The sequence below is a fragment of the Neoarius graeffei genome, chromosome 23 (assembly GCF_027579695.1).
Source record: "Neoarius graeffei isolate fNeoGra1 chromosome 23, fNeoGra1.pri, whole genome shotgun sequence".
NCBI lineage: Eukaryota > Metazoa > Chordata > Actinopteri > Siluriformes > Ariidae > Neoarius > Neoarius graeffei.
The window spans coordinates 49,676,511-49,696,104 of record NC_083591.1 but is presented as its reverse complement, the minus strand read 5'-3'; the positions used below and the strand labels follow the sequence as shown (position 1 = coordinate 49,696,104).

The following is a 19,594-nucleotide window of genomic DNA, read 5'->3' as shown; positions in this document are numbered from 1 at the left end:
ACACACACACACACATACACGAACCGCGGTGTGACCGCAGTGCGCATGCGCGCTCGTGCACGCCAGGAGCAACCAAGTACACACACACAAGACCATTATCCCTGACCATGACCAATAACAGGGAGGGCAAAAGATCCGAAAAACTACCCCACCCTCCTCCTTCTTCTTTCTCAATCAACCCCCCCCCCCCCCCCCCCCAACACACACACATATTAGAGCCCCAGTACCATGTAATATCATTCATTCATGCTCAGGAGTCTATCCTGGGAACAGTGGGCATGACACAGGAGTACACCCTGATTAGGACCATCTCATCACAGGTCTCTCTCTCTCTCACACACACACACACACACACATATTAGAGCATATAGATGCGTGTAATATCATTCGTTCATCCTTATGAATCCTAGGTGGTCCTAGTGGTCGCCTCACAGCAAGAAGGTTCTGGGTTCGAACCTAGTAGCTGGCAAGGGCCTTTCTGTGTGGAGTTTGCATGTTCTCGCCGTGGGTTTCCCCTCATAATCCAAAGACATGCAGGTTAGGTTAATATGGGACGGCCTTGGGCTGAGGTGCCCTTGAGCGAGGCACCTAACTCCCAACTGCTCCCCGGGCGCTGTTAGCATGGTTGCCCACTGCTCTGGGTATGGGTGTGTGTGTGTGTGTGTTCACTGCTTCAGATGGGTTAAATGCAGAGAGGAAATTTCACAAGTGTGTGATGAATAAAGTTGTGCTTTCTTTCTTATCCTGGTCAGGCCCACAGTGGCTCAGGAGTCTATCCTGGGAACATTGGGCATGACACAGGAGTACACCCTGATTAGGACCATCTCATCACAGATCTCTCTCTCTCTCACTCACACACACACACACACACACACACATATTAGAGCATATAGATGCGTGTAATATCATTCGTTCATCCTTATGAATCCTAGGTGGTCCTAGTGGTCGCCTCACAGCAAGAAGGTTCTGGGTTCGAACCTAGTAGCTGGCAAGGGCCTTTCTGTGTGGAGTTTGCATGTTCTCGCCGTGGGTTTCCCCTCATAATCCAAAGACATGCAGGTTAGGTTAATATGGGATGGCCTTGGGCTGAGGTGCCCTTGAGCGAGGCACCTAACTCCCAACTGCTCCCCGGGCGCTGTTAGCATGGTTGCCCACTGCTCTGGGTATGTGTGTGTGTGTGTTCACTGCTTCAGATGGGTTAAATGCAGAGAGGAAATTTCACAAGTGTGTGATGAATAAAGTTGTGCTTTCTTTCTTATCCTGGTCAGGCCCACAGTGGCTCAGGAGTCTATCCTGGGAACATTGGGCATGACACAGGAGTACACCCTGATTAGGACCATCTCATCACAGATCTCTTTCTCTCTCTCACACACACACACATACACACACATATTAGAGCATATAGATGCGTGTAATATCATTCGTTCATCCTTATGAATCCTAGGTGGCACAGTGGTCCTAGTGGTCGCCTCACAGCAAGAAGGTTCTGGGTTCGAACCTAGTAGCTGGCAAGGGCCTTTCTGTGTGGAGTTTGCATGTTCTCGCCGTGGGTTTCCCCTCATAATCCAAAGACATGCAGGTTAGGTTAATATGGGATGGCTTTGGGCTGAGGTGCCCTTGAGCGAGGCACCTAACTCCCAACTGCTCCCCGGGCGCTGTTAGCATGGTTGCCCACTGCTCTAGGTATGTGTGTGTGTGTTCACTGCTTCAGATGGGTTAAATGCAGAGAGGAAATTTCACAAGTGTGTGATGAATAAAGTTGTGCTTTCTTTCTTATCCTGGTCAGGCCCACAGTGGCTCAGGAGTCTATCCTGGGAACAGTGGGCATGACACAGGAGTACACCCTGATTAGGACCATCTCATCACAGATCTCTCTCTCTCTCACTCACACACACATATTAGACCATATAGATGCGTGTAATATCATTCGTTCATCCTTATGAATCCTAGGTGGCACGGTGGTCCTAGTGGTCCTAGTGGTCGCCTCACAGCAAGAAGGTTCTGGGTTTGAACCTAGTAGCTGGCAAGGGCCTTTCTGTGTGGAGTTTGCATGTTGTCTGCGTGGGTTTCCCCTCATAATCCAAAGACATGCAGGTTAGGTTAATATGGGACGGCCTTGGGCTGAGGTGCCCTTGAGCGAGGCACCTAACTCCCAACTGCTCCCCGGGCGCTGTTAGCATGGTTGCCCACTGCTCTGGGTATGGGTGTGTGTGTGTTCACTGCTTCAGATGGGTTAAATGCAGAGAGGAAATTTCACAAGTGTGTGATGAATAAAGTTGTGCTTTCTTTCTTATCCTGGTCAGGCCCACAGTGGCTCAGGAGTCTATCCTGGGAACAGTGGGCATGACACAGGAGTACACCCTGATTAGGACCATCTCATCACAGGTCTCTCTCTCTCTCTCTCTCACACACACACACACACACACACACACACATTCACAACCTGAGACCCTGGAGCTGTGAAGTGGTAATGCCAATGTTACCAGCTGTCAATTTATTTTATGTATGTGTTATCGATCCATCCATTTTCTTTACCACCTACCTATCAGGATCACAGACGAGTTGGAGTCAATCCCAGCTGGCATGGAGAGAACATGCAAACTCCACAGAGAAAGGCCCCAGTTGGCCACATAGTTCAGATCCAGAACCTTCTTGCTTGCTGTAAGTCGACAGTGCTAACCACTGCACCGGCATGCTGCCCATGTATGCGTTATAATATATAAAATATATTATATAAAAAATCTACAAGGTGAGGGCGGCACGGTGGTGTAGTGGTTAGCGCTGTCGCCTCACAGCAAGAAGGTCCTGGGTTCGAGCCCCGTGGCCGGCAAGGGCCTTTCTGTGCGGAGTTTGCATGTTCTCCCCGTGTCCGCGTGGGTTTCCTCCGGGTGCTCCGGTTTCCCCCACAGTCCAAAGACATGCAGGTTAGGTTAACTGGTGACTCTAAATTGACCGTAGGTGTGAATGTGAGTGTGAATGGTTGTCTGTGTCTATGTGTCAGCCCTGTGATGACCTGGCGACTTGTCCAGGGTGTACCCCGCCTTTCGCCCGTAGTCAGCTGGGATAGGCTCCAGCTTGCCTGCGACCCTGTAGAACAGGATAAAGCGGCTAGAGATAATGAGATGAGATGAGATCTACAAGGTGCATTATGGGGCCTCACAGGTGAGTTGCAAAATAGCATGCCTTAATAAAACATGAGTGTGAGTGCATACATGGCTTAATAATAATCTCATCTCATTATCTCTAGCCGCTTTATCCTTCTACAGGGTCGCAGGCAAGCTGGAGCCTATCCCAGCTGACTACGGGCGAAAGGTGGGGTACACCCTGGACAAGTCGCCAGGTCATCACAGGGCTGACACATAGACACAGACAACCATTCACACCTACGGTCAATTTAGAGTCACCAGTTAACCTAACCTGCATGTCTTTGGACTGTGGGGGAAACCGGAGCACCCGGAGGAAACCCACGCGGACACGGGGAGAACATGCAAACTCCACACAGAAAGGCCCTCGCCGGCCCCAGGGCTCGAACCCAGGACCTTCTTGCTGTGAGGCGACAGCGCTAACCACTACACCACCGTGCAGCCTCGGCTTAATAATAATAATAATAATAATAATAATACACTCATTATAGTATAGTGTAAATATCCTAGATCTTATTTCTCTGTATTTATTTGTTGTACAGTGCATTTTTGTGTTGTATTGATTATTCCCTTTACTACAGTACTATAGGGGTCCATACTTTATGCTCAATAAGAGTGTGCAATTGTCTTAAACTTCAGCATAGATATTCTAGTTATCAGAGCACTAGACGAAGCAGTCAAATGAAGTGTTATTCTTACATAAAGTCCTGCGGTTGTTAATTTATGCCAGTGAGAAGAATAAGTGCTATGCTATGTTTATGATGTGACAGTGCCAAACAGAGCTCATTATGTGTGTGTGTGTGTGTGTGTGTGTGTGTGAGAGAGAGAGAGAGAGAGAGAGAGAGAGAGAGAGAGAATGGTAAATGGAAGGATAGGTGGGGGTGGGTGGATTGGTGTGGATACTGTAATCCTCTGGTGACTTAGACCTGATAAACACAAATACACCCACATGGACATGCACATACAGCATTGATATCATCATCATTTTTTAGCAATGATTTCCTAATGGGTGTGTGCTCTGATGTAGAGTTCAAAGCTGCAAGATATAAACCAAAGGTTGTCCGATATTGTAGTTTTTTTTTTTAAATGAATCAACCATAGTGTAGAGTGTATATTACACCTTTCCTTAAATAAATATGGCTAACATATTTTTTAAAAAATACGGGACACACAATACACACCATGTCAAAGAACATAAATCAGCTGTCCTCATACGGCGACAAAGAAGCGACCACAAATTCACATTCAGTGCAATAGATTTATTGATTAACTAAGACAAAGTGGCACCCTCCTGTCACTTGGGATAGCACATACTGACCTATTAAGGTTATATAAGATGTGCTTAGTACAGCAATACTTGATTTAATTAGACTAAAAAAAAAAAATCCACAGGGTGCATCTTGGGCCATTATGGCTCAGATGTTGCTTAAGCACCATTATCATTAAATCATAAAAAAGAATCAGATGAGTATCATATCATCTCATCTCATCTCATTATCTCTAGCCGCTTTATCCTTCTACAGGGTCGCAGGCAAGCTGGAGCCTATCCCAGCTGACTACGGGCGAAAGGCGGGGTACACCCTGGACAAGTCGCCAGGTCATCACAGGGCTGACACATAGACACAGACAACCATTCACACTCACATTCACACCTACGCTCAATTTAGAGTCGTATCATATCATGCTCCTTATAATTTTTAATTGGATAAACAGCATTTTCATGTTTTTATGGGTTAATTTATTCCCAGAAGACAATAAATCGTGCTGTGATCAGTCCAGAGAAGTTGACTGAAAATCAATGTGATGTTTAGCATCACTTCAAATAATAATAATAATAATAATTTCTGTAAAATATTGGAAGGACGAAACCATACACCGTACATCTTTATTCTGTTCTCTTTAGATCAAGCAAAGTTTGATACATCTAAAAGATATATATATATATATATATATATATATATATATATATATATATATATGGAAATAGAAACCAAAACACAAAGTGGAACGCCAAGGTCAAGACACAGGAACGCATTCACTTTGTCTTTCAGCTCTACAGGAAACAGCAATGGCCGCTACGAACAACATGACAGTCTTGACTTTAATCCTCATTTAAGTACAGTAACAATGCAGGAAGTGGCCCTCCCAGTCCCCATCAGCCTGGCTCACTATTTGGCAGGAAGTCTCGACTCTCAGTCTCTGCTCTGATACCTACTACCTAATAAGCATCACTTAGTTAGCGTCAGGTCTCCACCCCCCCCTCCAGCAACGACTATGTAGTGTGTGAACTCGTATTTCAGCTGAAAAGTGTCATTTCTTTAGGCCCAGGATGTGTTCCTCTGGACTTCACGTCTTATCACAGGAATGTCAAAGGCACTGCTGGGCAGATTAGAAAATAAAGACAGTCATGTGACCAGGCCTGCAAGCTGACCTCAGAGTTGGCATGGTTCCCTGCAGAAAAACACACACACACACACACACACACACACACACAGCTCCACCATTACTGGAGATCAGGACTTTTATGCATTCCTCAAGGGCAGGGCACAGAAGCACACACAAATATGCAGTCACACCCTCATGTTTGTATACACTTCACCTCAACATATCTATATGTACATATGGATAAGACGATATCACAGGCTCATCTTATAATCATTAGAATGCTATTTTATAACAATGACACTCATCACAATCAGTGCACTACCAACTATTTATGCGCAGTGCCCATTTTATTACAAACAGCTGCACCATTGATTAATGGACAATCAGACAATCATGTGGTGGCAGTGCAACGCAATGCACAAAACCATGAAGATACAGATCTTCAGTTAACGTTCATATCAAACATCAGAATGAGGAAAAAATATGATCTCTGTGACTTGAACTACAGAAAAATGCTGGAGTTTATACAGAATGGTGCAAAAAAAAAAGAAAAGCATTTGCATATGGAAATGCCTTGTTGCTGAGAGGAACTCGGAGAAGAGAAGAAAGGCCAGACTGGTTCAAGTTGACAGAGAGGTGACGGTAACTCAAATAACCACTCTTTAAAACTGTGGTGAGCAGAAAAGTAAATCAGAATGAACAACACACCAAGGCAGATGGACTACAACAGCGGAACACCTCATCGGCTTCCACTCCTGTCAGCCAAGTACAGGAATCTGAGGCTACACTAGGCACGGGCTCACCCCTACAGTGGACAGTAAAAGATAGTAAAAAGACCAGGCGATATCCCATATTATTATACATACAGGACACTTTTTCGATGGAATAAAAATAGCCTCAATGAGGCTGTAGCTCATACCGGCCACTGTTGTTGTGTGCGAGTTTGAAATCCGATCAATCCTGTGGGAGGAGTAGTGATTTTTGTGAAATTGCACATGACCCCTCTGTAGCTGCATCAATGGCAGGTGGTATCATCTGGTGAACAACTCTTATTGGAATATGTCTTTAGAGTCTTCTGGGAGAGTTTCAGTGAAAACATCCTAGCAGTTTACGAACAGTAGTGTTTGGTGTGACAAATCACCCAAAATTTTCAAACACGCATAAAATGTTAAATATGACAGGTGGCGGGGCAGCACGGTGGTGTAGTGGTTAGTGCTGTCGCCTCACAGCAAGAAGGTCCGGGTTCGAGCCCCGTGGCCAACGAGGGCCTTTCTGTGGGGAGTTTGCATGTTCTCCCCGTGTCCGCGTGGGTTTCCTCCGGGTGCTCCGGTTTCCCCCACAGTCCAAAGACATGCAGGTTAGGTTAACTGGTGACTCTAAATTGACCGTAGGTGTGAATGTGAGTGTGAATGGTTGTCTGTGTCTATGTGTCAGCCCTGTGATGACCTGGCGACTTGTCCGGGGTGTACCCCGCCTTTCGCTGTAGTCAGCTGGGATAGGCTCCAGCTTGCCTGCGACCCTGTAGAAGGATAAAGCAGCTAGAGCTGATGAGATGAAAGATGGCACCACTGTCTTGACAACTTTTATATGTACCAACCTGGTTAACATTCCATATGAGTTTAATCAAAATCTAATCACTTTTGTAGAAGGAGTAGCGATTTTCGTGAAATTGCACATGACCCCTCTGTAGCCGCATTAATGGCAGGTGGTACCACCTGGTGAACAACTCTTGTTCTTTAGAGTCTTCTGGGAGAGTTTCAGTGAAAACATCCTAGCAGTTTATGAACAGTAGTGTTTGGTGTGACGAGTCACCCAAAATTTTCAAACACGCATAAAATGTTAAATATGACAGGTGGCGGGGCGGCACGGTGGTGTAGTGGTTAGCGCTGTCGCCTCACAGCAAGAAGGTCCGGGTTCGAGCCCCGTGGCCGGTGAGGGCCTTTCTGTGGGGAGTTTGCATGTTCTCCCCGTGTCCGCGTGGGTTTCCTCCGGGTGCTCCGGTTTCCCCCACAGTCCAAAGACATGCAGGTTAGGTTAACTGGTGACTCTAAATTGAGCGTAGGTGTGAATGTGAGTGTGAATGGTTGTCTGTGTCTATGTGTCAGCCCTGTGATGACCTGGCGACTTGTCCAGGGTGTACCCCGCCTTTCGCCCGTAGTCAGCTGGGATAGGCTCCAGCTTGCCTGCGACCCTGTAGAAGGATAAAGCGGCTAGAGATAATGAGATGAGATGACAGGTGGCGCCACTGTCTTGATAACTTTTATATGTACCAACCTGACTAACATTCCATATGAGTTTAATCAAAACCTGATCACTCTTGTAGAAGGAGTAATGATTTTCGTGAAATTGCACGTGACCCCTTCCGTAGCCTCATCCATGGTAGATGGCACCACCTGGTGAACAGTTCTTGTTGGAATATGTCTTTAGAGTCTTCTGGGTGAGTTTCAGTGAAAACACCCCAACAGTTTACGAAGAGTAGCATTTAATCTGACAAGTCACCCAAAAATTTCAGATGCCTATAAAATTGTAAATATGACAGGTAGCACCACCGTCTTGACAACTTTTATGCACACTCGCCTGGGGAACATTGTATGCGAGTTCGATCGAAATTCGATCGATCCTGTAGGAGGAGCAGTGATTTTTGTAAATTGCGGACAGACGATAACGATGGACGACGCCCGATCGCATAAGCTCATTCGGCCTGGCCTATGGCTGGATGAGCTAAAAACATGCATTCTATTCCCTTCTACTGGTTTTCGTAGCATTCGATATTGTTAGCATATCGCTTATCCTACGTGTATTACATCACTCTACCCAATGGAGAATGAAATGTTGAATATGGTTCATGATACTGCATGGTTGTCAAGACATGACATCACACGCCAGAGACGTAAAACTTCCGTGCTAGCAAGCGACTGTCTTTGACTCGTTCAGTATCGTGCTAGCTGAATGGAACGTCTCTGATATACCACTCAACACCAGCCAATATCATTTAAGTATATGAATCCAAACGAAAACTAATACTAATGACAAAATTGAATGCAAAAATTAGAGTGCATCCAGTAACAAAGAATATAAACCATTGACAAGAGAAATGTATAGTGTTTTGGGTTTTATTATTGTGTTACTGTTATAGGTATGGATGAAAAAGGTTCAAATAGTCTCATCTCATTATCTCTAGCCGCTTTATCCTGTTCTACAGGGTTGCAGGCAAGCTGGGGCCTATCCCAGCTGACTACAGGCGAAAGGCGGGGTACACCCTGGACAAGTCGCCAGGTCATCACAGGGCTGACACATAGACACAGACAACCATTCACACTCACATTCACACCTACGGTCAATTTAGAGTCACCAGTTAACCTAACCTGCATGTCTTTGGACTGTGGGGGAAACCGGAGCACCCGGAGGAAACCCACGCGGACACGGGGAGAACATGCAAACTCCGTACAGAAAGGCCCTCGCCGGCCACGGGGCTCGAACCCGGACCTTCTTGCTGTGAGGCGACAGCGCTAACCACTACGCCACCGTGCCGCCCGGTTCAAATAGTTACTTGTTAAAAAAAGAAACACCTTTAAAATGACCATGTGTGCAAACTGACATTGCTCGGCTGCCTTCAACTCAAAGTCAACTTTTCAAATACGTGTTTTTGTTCATTTTGCTTCATAGAGCAGCCAGGTAATACAACGGGGTAACCCCAGAGTCCGGGGTTTGATCCTGAGCTCAGGATGCTCTACGTGACATTTCTGTGTCCATGTGAATTTCCTCACACCTTCCAAAAAGTCATTCCAGTCAGTGGATTAGCTGTGCTTGCTCGTAGGCATTAGTGTGTGTACACGGTACCCTGCGATGGGACTGGTGCCCCATCCATTGGTTGTGTTCAATCTTGAATTACACCCAGTGCTCCTGGGATAGGCCCCAGCTTCACGGTGACCCCAACCATGATAAGGCATTTACCAAAAACGAATGAAACTAATCTGGCGGTATATTTTGAGTCATCTTGTTACAAGATGCCATTTCATTTCACCTTCTTGAAATGACAAAACGTTTCACTTGACTGTACATCATTAAAATTAGAAGTACTGACTTCCAATTTTCTGACTAATCACATAACACTGCATCATGCAACACCTCATTGCAGTCCTGACCGTTACAATAAATTTTGCACACAATAGTCTGCAACGTTCAATGTAAGATCAGTTTTCAGCATATCGTTGTAGAATGCTACTGTTTAGTGGGTATTTCTCTGCTTTTAATCTTACAGATTTTTTGTTTTCTTTTAATCTTTTAACTTTTTAATGACCAGTTGCACTTTATGGTCTGTCCTGTTATGTGTTGTCTATACGTGTTTATGTTGTCTTGTTGCACACTCAATCGCCCCTTTTGGGGACAATAAAGTTGAAGGTTGAAGATTAACTTGAACTCAGCCATTAAATGTCCCTTGACAGCGACCAGAAGAAATCCCAGGATTGCCAGAGAGCCGATGGTGGATCCCGAACCCTAATTACATGCGACAATGTTGTAAATTTGACATCAAATGTGCAGCAAACCTAGAAATTTATACTAGTATAGCTCAAGGTCAATGGTAAAACTATTTTCCCAATAATTCCATGTCCCAAGTGTGGACTCCAGGGATCATTAGAACAGCAGCCATGGACTACATTTTTAAGATACATTCGCATCCACAGAACTTAGGCCTTATTGACTCTCTAAGTTTCTGAAGTAATTAGAGTAGTTAAAAAAAAAATTACTGTACTCCATTGTCTGAATTTATTTAAGCAATATCCGATTTTAAATCCATTCAAGAAGCACTTAAGTATTTAATACGAATAAAAATACTTAAATACAGTAGCTAACTGCAATTCAACCACTTTGCTCCGAGACAATAATATAGTGAGTTCAAAAAACATCTCTTCTTTGGTCTGGAGGTATGAATTGAGTTTTTCTTTTTTTTTTAAAGATTTTTTTGGGGGCTTTTTTCACCTTTATTGGATAGGACAGTGTAGAGACAGGAAATGAGTGGGAGAGAGAGATGGGGAGGGATCGGGAAATGACCTCGGGTCGGAATCGAACCCGGGTCCCCGGATTTATGGTATGGCGCCTTATCCACGACGCCCCCTCGAATTGAGTTTTTCAAAGCATGAGACAAAAAAAAAAAAAAAAAAAAGACGCAACTGCTTTTTGTAATGTTTATGCAAAGGGTTTTTTGAAATCTGATGAAAATAATGACAAGGATAATAATATGGATAAATGCGACATATAAATATTCAAACTTTACAAAATTTAATAAATGGATTTATTTGTTAAAACTACAGAAAAGGGGTAAATACCTTTTTTTTTTTTAAAAAAAGCAGTCTCAGCAGGGTTTGTACAGTGAATAAGTGAAAAGGTGGGGAAAGAAAAGCACTGTGACATGTCAGTACAAAAGACGTCATGTCTCACAAAGGAAAATCCAGGGTCTTGTTTTTAGAAATATTTACTAGAATATTACAAAAGGTCTTCAGTTTCACCAGCCTTGAGTTGTGTAAAGATGAAGGAATGCTGATCTGGAATCAGTTTGCTATTGGAGAGAGAGAGATATGGATACAACCATCTTCAACTTGAGAAGATTCATTTATAACTAGGAGCTGAGGATCATAAGAATGGAGAACAGGTAACTGCATCTTTAGCGCCCTCTCTTGTTTACACCTTTATACACATCTCAAATAAAATCCGATACAGAGTGTGAAACATGCTAAGAGGTAAGCTGAAAAGTGTTTAACAATAAATAAACCAAATGTAAAACAAAAACAATGATCCATGACTGTATGCTGGTGCTTTTTCCACCTTTTAAAATTTCACCAAAAGCCAATACTTTGCAGACCAAAAAAAAAAAGTTTCTGGACCTAGCACAGTACGTACTCCCCTCAACAGCGTCGCCAAAATGTTCTTAACTAACAAACTGCCACTGGTAATTAAAAATCTGATACTGCTAAAATATCTGCAGTGCTCAAAATAGAGAAAAATCTATACATACTTTTTGAAATACCCCACACAAGACAAATTGCAAAAAGAAATGATTACTATGCATTTAGTTACAAGTTTTTAAGATGTAGTTAAAAAAATAAAACAATGAAACAGGACAAAAATCTCTTGATGATGCTGAAACAATACTTTGAGATGTGACTTAGCATTAAAAGACACTGACTCAGGGTACCAGGAAATGCAAGACAGCAACAGATTTGCTTGTTAGCTGATCATTCCTCATATCGTGACCTTCAAACTCTTGGGTGCCTGTACAAGCTCACTCAGGTTTGATATTAAAATAAAACGAGCCGTTTGTTACGACAGTCTTTCTTGAAGTATACCCTCATACCAACCCCTGAAAACGAGGTGCGGCTGAATTTGCCGAGTTTGATCAGATCTGCACCGTAAGGTCTTCGGAACTTATGCTCAAACATTTGTTGTGGCTGCGGGTTTTCGTTCCAGACAATTAGTAAACACAAAAGTCAAGTGGGATCAGATGTGGGCTCCTGATTGGTTAGAATGAAAACCTGCAGTTGCACCAAGTTTTCATGGATAAGACTGAGAGGGGGAAGGGGTGAGAGAGAGAGAGAGAGAGAGAGAGAGAGAGAGAGAGAGAGAGAGAGAGAAATCAAACCAGATAGTGCGCTAAAGTAAAGCATCCTGCTGAACACACTTTCAATGCAAATCTAACCCACACTTCAGTATGTTTCGTTTCACTGGTTAAGGTCATGGATGACGGAGTTAATTTCGTTAAAAGGTTAATAATTCTGAAAAATACTGAAGTCTGTGTCTTCTAATCAAGTTTGTACATGAAGCATATACGCACCGAGGAACCAACTAACGTTGACTAAAAGTTTTAAACTGAGAGATGAAGAGAAATGGCTTCACTAATCAAATGACCAAATATATTTCAAGACTGTTTGCCTCCAAAGTTTTGCCCAGTAGAGCCTCTCTCTCTCTTTTTTTGGCAATGTGTGGACGTTCATGAGGACTGAAATAATTATCGTGCCTCTTGTGACTCGTATCCCAACTGTTCCCAAGATCTCAGTGACATCTCGTTGCCCTAACATCATACAAGTTTAATAAGAATAAGTTAAAATCTGAAGAATACAAGATAAAATCTGCAGGACAAAGGCAGTGGAGTCCTGTCTCCTTTAGTTTTAATGTGTGTGTGTGTGTAATGTATGTATCTATGTGCATGTGAGGGCTCAGAGGCTGATCTGTATGTACAATTTGTGTGCTCACAGTGAGTGAGAGGGGGTGTGTATGTTTATCAGTGTGTTATATATTCAAAGCAGGCTGGCCAGGCTGGTTGTGGGTCCGTTCTGAGCTTGGATCTGCACTGGTGGAGGTCCATCTGTCCACTGGAAGACATTTGCGCGCACACACACACACACACACACACACACACACACACACACACACACACACACAGAACCTGTAACTTTAAAGAGGACCCAAGACTACAGAACTCTGCATTCAAGTCGAAACAACATTTGCATACACCCAACCTGTTTATCCAGACACAATAAGCCTGGTCCTGACCTGAATTACTCGTAAATCAAGAGTTCTTTTATTGAAAGGAAAGAAACGAACATAAACGTGTGGCGGTTTGGGAAAACCCAACAGATGTCATTGCAGGTAAACAAACAAATGTGTCCCCCCCCCAAAAAAAAAGGGGAACCAAACTGAGTTTTCTTGCCAATAATAGAAATGACATTTCTAATTCATAAAAAAAAAAAAAGTTTTATTTAGGCCACATTCTAACCTGTCTACCTGCAAAGATCACGCTGGTTAAAGGAACAGTCCACCGTACTTCCATAATGAAATATGCTCTTATCTGAATTGAGACGAGCTGCTCCGTACCTGTCTGAGCTTTGCGCGACCTCCCAGTCAGTCAGACGCAGTCAGACGCGCTGTCACTCCTGTTAGCAACGTAGCTAGGCTCAGCATGGCCAATGGTATTTTTTGGGGCTGTAGTTAGATGCGACCAAACTCTTCCGCGTTTTTCCTGTTTACATAGGTTTATATGAGCAGTGATATGAAACAAGTTCAGTTACACAAATTGAAACGTAGCGATTTTCTATGCTATGGAAAGTCCGCACTATAATGACAGGCGTACTAACACCTTCTGCGCGCTTCGACAGCGCATTGATATCTGAGCTCCGTATCAATGCGCTGCCGAAGCGCGCAAAAGGTGTTAGTACGCCTGTCATTATAGTGCGGACTTTCCATAGCATAGAAAATCGCTACGTTTCAATTTGTGTAACTGAACTTATTTCATATCACTGGTCATATAAACCTATGTAAACAGGAAAAACGCGGAAGAGTTTGGTCGCATCTAACTACAGCCCCAAAAAATACCATTGGCCATGCTGAGCCTAGCTACATTGCTAACAGGAGTGACAGCGCGTCTGACTGACTGGGAGGTCGCGCAAAGCTCGGACAGGTACGGAGCAGCTCGTCTCAATTCAGATAAGAGCATATTTCATTATGCAAGTACGGTGGACTGTTCCTTTAAGAAGTAGTGATGGGATGTTTGTCAGATCACACATGATTCTTGAAGACATTTCCACGATACACAAATATGCTCACAGCACAATATACAGTAGTACTGGGTAGTTCTTCGCTAACGGAATTACATTCACAACAAAATACGATAACCTTTTTTTTTTAAGTTGCAATACTCGATAACGATAAATAAAAATTTCACACTGTATGGGATATCTTTTGACCCTAAAAAAAAAAAAGCACAGAAAAATTGGCTGTGTTTAATTCTGAACGCAAAATCTTTTATGAGGAAAGAAAAAAAATCAGTAAAGGAATGTCAGAAAAAAAAAAAAAAAAAAACCCTGAACTTTCATTTCTTAAACTTCAAACCAAGATTTCTCTGACGCGACATCGCTATAATTGGGGTGATGATTTTTAAATATGGTTTTTTAGTACATTTCACCTTGGATTTCATACTTCAGCGAGTTGACAAGTTAAGGCAAGTTTAATAAATTTCATAATTCAGCCTCTCTGCTGAAGAATTGCCCAGTAGTATTGCATTAAAAAATCCTGTTTAATTTTTTTTTGTATTTTATTTGTATAATTTGATTTACCTGCAAAAATAAATTAATTTACATTTTTATCTAAAAACATTCAGAATTTGTAATAAATAAAAAAAAATTTAACATTGAAAAAAAAAATCTAAACAACCAATAAACCTTACTTTAAAAAAAGATTAAGTACAAAATTCTAAGTTAACATCGTGTCAAGTTTGGGCCATTATTAAAAAAAATATTCTGTTTCCGGTCCACCGGCCGGGTGAGTGCCGTTTGTGCGGTTGAAATATTTTTAACGCCGGTTTTTCGACATTTTTTTCGGGTTCATAAATCTAAAATCGAACTTGACATTTCCGCATTCCCAGGGCTTTCCACTAAGGCTCATACTAGCCAGCCATGACAAATAAGTAGCCAGCCAGGGGGGGAGTAAACACAAAATAAACTCCTGTGCACGCAGTTCCCAGGATTAAATGTATTTTCCACAGACCATTTATTTATTCACTTTACTCAAATACAAAGTAAAATGGCAGTAAATCTTCTTTCTTTTCTTGCGTATTGCATCATGAGGCGTTCCTGGCTTGTAAATCTCTTATTTTCGGTGCATGACACATTCACGCAACTGAGCATGCTATGAATTAACAACGACAACGGTCTGCAGTGGGGCGACACAATTACACACTCAGCGAACATTTCTCCATTTGTGTATGAAAATACACTCCAACCACTCAGTTTGGTTTCATTTACAACCAACGGTGTCTTTTGATGCCAGCACGTAATTGAACGAGAGAAGACTTGTTTACCGGAGACAAAATAAGCGTTATCTCTGCTTCTGTTCCCTCCGACGGCCCCGACACACTACTGCCTCCGCCGAGTGCGCGCGCACTCTGAACTGAATCAGCTCTGCGCATGCGCCGTGCGGCACAAAAAAATGGCAGCCACCATGAAGGAAGGAGATCCGGAGTTTTCAAACATTTGCTTAAGGGTGAAATCGCAAAATGGTATTCTAGCGAACAACAAAATAGTAAAGACTCAGAAAAACAAATCATTCAGTGATCATTTTAATAGTGTAATTTCATCCGAACTAGGCCTAACGCTCGATTTAGAACTACAAAAAGTCCGTGTGTCGGACATTTTAAGTACCTTTGTAAAAGTTTTGCAAATGTTGCAGTCAGCATTTAAAATGCTAACTTAAAGTTTTTGTACAAGTTTCAGCTGATTAAACTGTCATTTTATTAAATGTGTGCTTTTGTAATAAAAAGTACTGAAAGAAAAAGCAAACACAGCATTGCGATTTCTTATCCATCCATATTTTATCTCATCTCATCTCATTATCTGTAGCCGCTTTATCCTTCTACAGGGTCGCAGGCAAGCTGGAGCCTATCCCAGCTGACTACGGGCGAAAGGCGGGGTACACCCTGGACAAGTCGCCAGGTCATCACAGGGCTGACACATAGACACAGACAACCATTCACACTCACATTCACACCTACGGTCAATTTAGAGTCACCAGTTAACCTAACCTGCATGTCTTTGGACTGTGGGGGAAACCGGAGCACCCGGAGGAAACCCACGCGGACACGGGGAGAACATGCAAACTCCGCACAGAAAGGCCCTCGCCGGCCACGGGGCTCGAACCCGGACCTTCTTGCTGTGAGGCGACAGCACTACCCACTACACCACCTTGCCGCCCCCATATTATATATATATATATATATATATATATATATATATATATATATATACACACACATATACACAGACACACACACACAGTGGGGCAAAAAGGTATTTAGTCAGCCACCAATTGTGCAAGTTCTCCCACTTAAAAAGATGAGAGGCCTGTAATTTTCATCATAGGTACACTTCAACTATGAGAGACAGAATGGGGGGAAAGAATCCAGGAAATCACATTGTAGGATTTTTAATGAATTAATTGGTAAATTCCTCAGTAAAATAAGTATTTGGTCACCTACAAACAAGCAAGATTTCTGGCTCTCACAGACCTGTAACAACTTCTTTAAGAGGCTCCTCTGTCCTCCACTCGTTACCTGTATTAATGGCACCTGTTTGAACTCGTTATCAGTATAAAAGACACCTGTCCACAACCTCAAACAGTCACACTCCAAACTCCACTATGGCCAAGACCAAAGAGCTGTCAAAGGACACCAGAAACAAAATTGTAGACCTGCACCAGGCTGGGAAGACTGAATCTGCAATAGGTAAGCAGCTTGGTGTGAAGAAATCAACTGTGGGAGCAATTATTAGAAAATGGAAGACATACAAGCCCACTGATGAGCTCCCTCGATCTGGGGCTCCACGCAAGATCTCACCCCGTGGGGTCAAAATGATCACAAGAACAGTGAGCAAAAATCCCAGAACCACACGGGGGGACCTAGTGAATGACCTGCAGAGAGCTGGGACCAAAGTAACAAAGGCTACCATCAGTAACACACTACGCCGCCAGGGACTCAAATCCTGCAGTGCCAGACGTGTCCCCCTGCTTAAGCCAGTACCTGTCCAGGCCTGTCTGAAGTTTGCTAGAGAGCATTTGGATGATCCAGAAGAGGATTGGGAGAATGTCATATGGTCAGATGAAACCAAAATAGAACTTTTTGGTAAAAACTCAACTTGTCATGTTTGGAGGAGAAAGAATGCTGAGTTGCATCCAAAGAACACCATACCGTGAAGCATGGGGGTGGAAACATCATGCTTTGGGGCTGTTTTTCTGCAAAGGGACCAGGACGACTGATCCGTGTAAAGGAAAGAATGAATGGGGCCATGTATCGTGAGATTTTGAGTGAAAACCTCCTTCCATCAGCAAGGGCATTGAAGATGAAACGTGGCTGGGTCTTTCAGCATGACAATGATCTCAAACACACCACCCGGGCAACGAAGGAGTGGCTTCGTAAGAAGCATTTCAAGGTCCTGGAGTGGCCTAGCCAGTCTCCAGATCTCAACCCCATAGAAAATCTTTGGAGGGAGTTGAAAGTCCGTGTTGCCCAGCGACAGCCCCAAAACATCACTGCTCTAGAGGAGATCTGCATGGAGGAATGGGCCAAAATACCAGCAACAGTGTGTGAAAACCTTGTGAAGACTTACAGAAAATGTTTGACCTCTGTCATTGCCAACAAAGGGTATATAACAAAGTATTGAGATGAACTTTTGTTATTGACCAAATAGTTATTTTCCACCATAATTTGCAAATAAATTCTTTAAAAATCAGACAGACAATGTGATTTTCTGGATTTTTTTTCTCATTCTGTCTCTCATAGTTGAAGTATACCTATGATGTAAATTACAGGCCTCTCTGATCTTTTTAAGTGGGAGAACTTGCACAATTGGTGACTGACAATACTTTTTTGCCCCACTGTATGCATATATATATATATATATATATATATATATATATATATATATATATATATAAAAATAAATCCCTACTTCCCGACTGAAAATTTTTTTGCTCACCCGGTGGACAGGAAACGGATTTTTTTTTAAGGATGGCCTTGTATTTATTATTTAAAAAAAACAAAAACAAACCCCCCCACAATATCTCAGAGAAACATTGACAATTTAGCACAATATCATCATAAGTGACTTTTACCTCCGGGGATTAGACGGAGACTGATGTAGGTGAACTAAAGTCGAACTAATTTCTCATTGCAAACTTGCCTCTCTTTAAAATTTGGCAGTAATGCTGTATATCCATCAGTAGATTGGATATACCTGACTTTATTCAAACTTTACTTGCCGTTGCGGGACATGGAACAGAGAAACACATTTCAGTTCAAGAAAACTGGTAACAGCAAAATTTGACAAACTGTTTTCCCAGGCCACCACACAAAATAATGCAACAATAAAAATAGAAATAATTTATTCCCCTGACTAAATCGAGCATCAGCAGCAGCCATTTTAAAACTTTAAATCACTTGCTTTCTTTGCAAACAACTAAAAAAATTAATTGATCATATACAGTATTTATGGCCTGTGTATGACGTTCTGCTTGTCGAGGAAACCGTATGTGCAAATATCATCAGCTAGACATGGCCCTGGCATGTTGAGCTCTAGTATAAAACCAGAGTAGCAAAATTCAGGCACCAAACTCCTTCATTACATATGGTGTAAATGGAAAACTGCTGTAAATTTGATTTCCCGCTTCAACCTGCATCTTGAAAACATGATGCCAACCCTAGCACTGTTGAGCATTGTTGGTGTGGAGTACTTACGCTTATGAGGTTGTGTTCAGGCAGGCTGCAGGCAGCTATGTGGTCCTGTAGGAGCTGCTGGGAGAAGTTCTGGTGCATTTGTGCTGCCTCGTGAGCATCTATCGTGTTCCCACAAGCCTTGTTCAGATCTGAGCACAGAGAAACTGGGATGCATCAGCTTTCTGGTGAATCATAATCAAAACATTTAGGTACTAGATCATATTTGTGGGATGTTTAATTTGCCAAGAAACCCCCCCCACACACTTTCCGCTGGCTCACTGGATAATTGTAGAGAAACTTGAGTAAAAGCAATACCATCTTTGATTGGCTTCGTTCTGACTTAAAGGAGACACGCAGAGCCATGGCCTCACCTTCGTTTATAAATGCCTGGAGACCTCAAGAATGGCACAGGAATAGTTTTAAGCGTTAACAATAAATCTAATATAGTAATTTTTACGATTAAAGTGATTCATATAGGTAGCGGTCTGAGTGAATGACCTTGACGTCTGTAACGTCACAGCAGGAAGTCTATCGGTCTCATCGCCATTTCCGCTATGCTAAAACACAGAGCTGACTGCAACTCCGATCCTCCATTTTGAGCTAATTTATCGCCATGCCACGTAGATGTGTTGCTGCACCTGCCAGCAACACGACAGAAAGTGGATTTACGTTGCATTCATGGCCCAAGAATGTTCAAACTGCAAAGATTTGGACGCGTTTTGCGAGAAGTTCACGGGCGCAATGGGCGCCTATAAAGTGGTCTCTCCTCTGCTCTGCACATTTTACTGAAGACTCGTACGAAACCTCTGAT

General features: G+C 42.9%; 1 protein-coding gene across 1 annotated transcript in view; it reads right to left on the bottom strand.

Moving 5' to 3' along the window:
- Positions 1-10,798: 10,798 nt before the first annotated feature.
- mau2 (MAU2 sister chromatid cohesion factor) overlaps positions 10,799-19,594 on the bottom strand; it is a 32,394-nt gene continuing 23,598 nt past the window's right edge. The window contains exons 18-19 of the mRNA XM_060906334.1: positions 18,805-18,932; positions 10,799-12,895 (exon numbers count right to left, since the gene is read on the bottom strand). Of these exons, the coding sequence (XP_060762317.1) occupies positions 12,821-12,895; positions 18,805-18,932 (203 nt within the window). The 3' untranslated portion in view covers positions 10,799-12,820. The remainder of the gene's footprint in view (positions 12,896-18,804; positions 18,933-19,594) is intronic.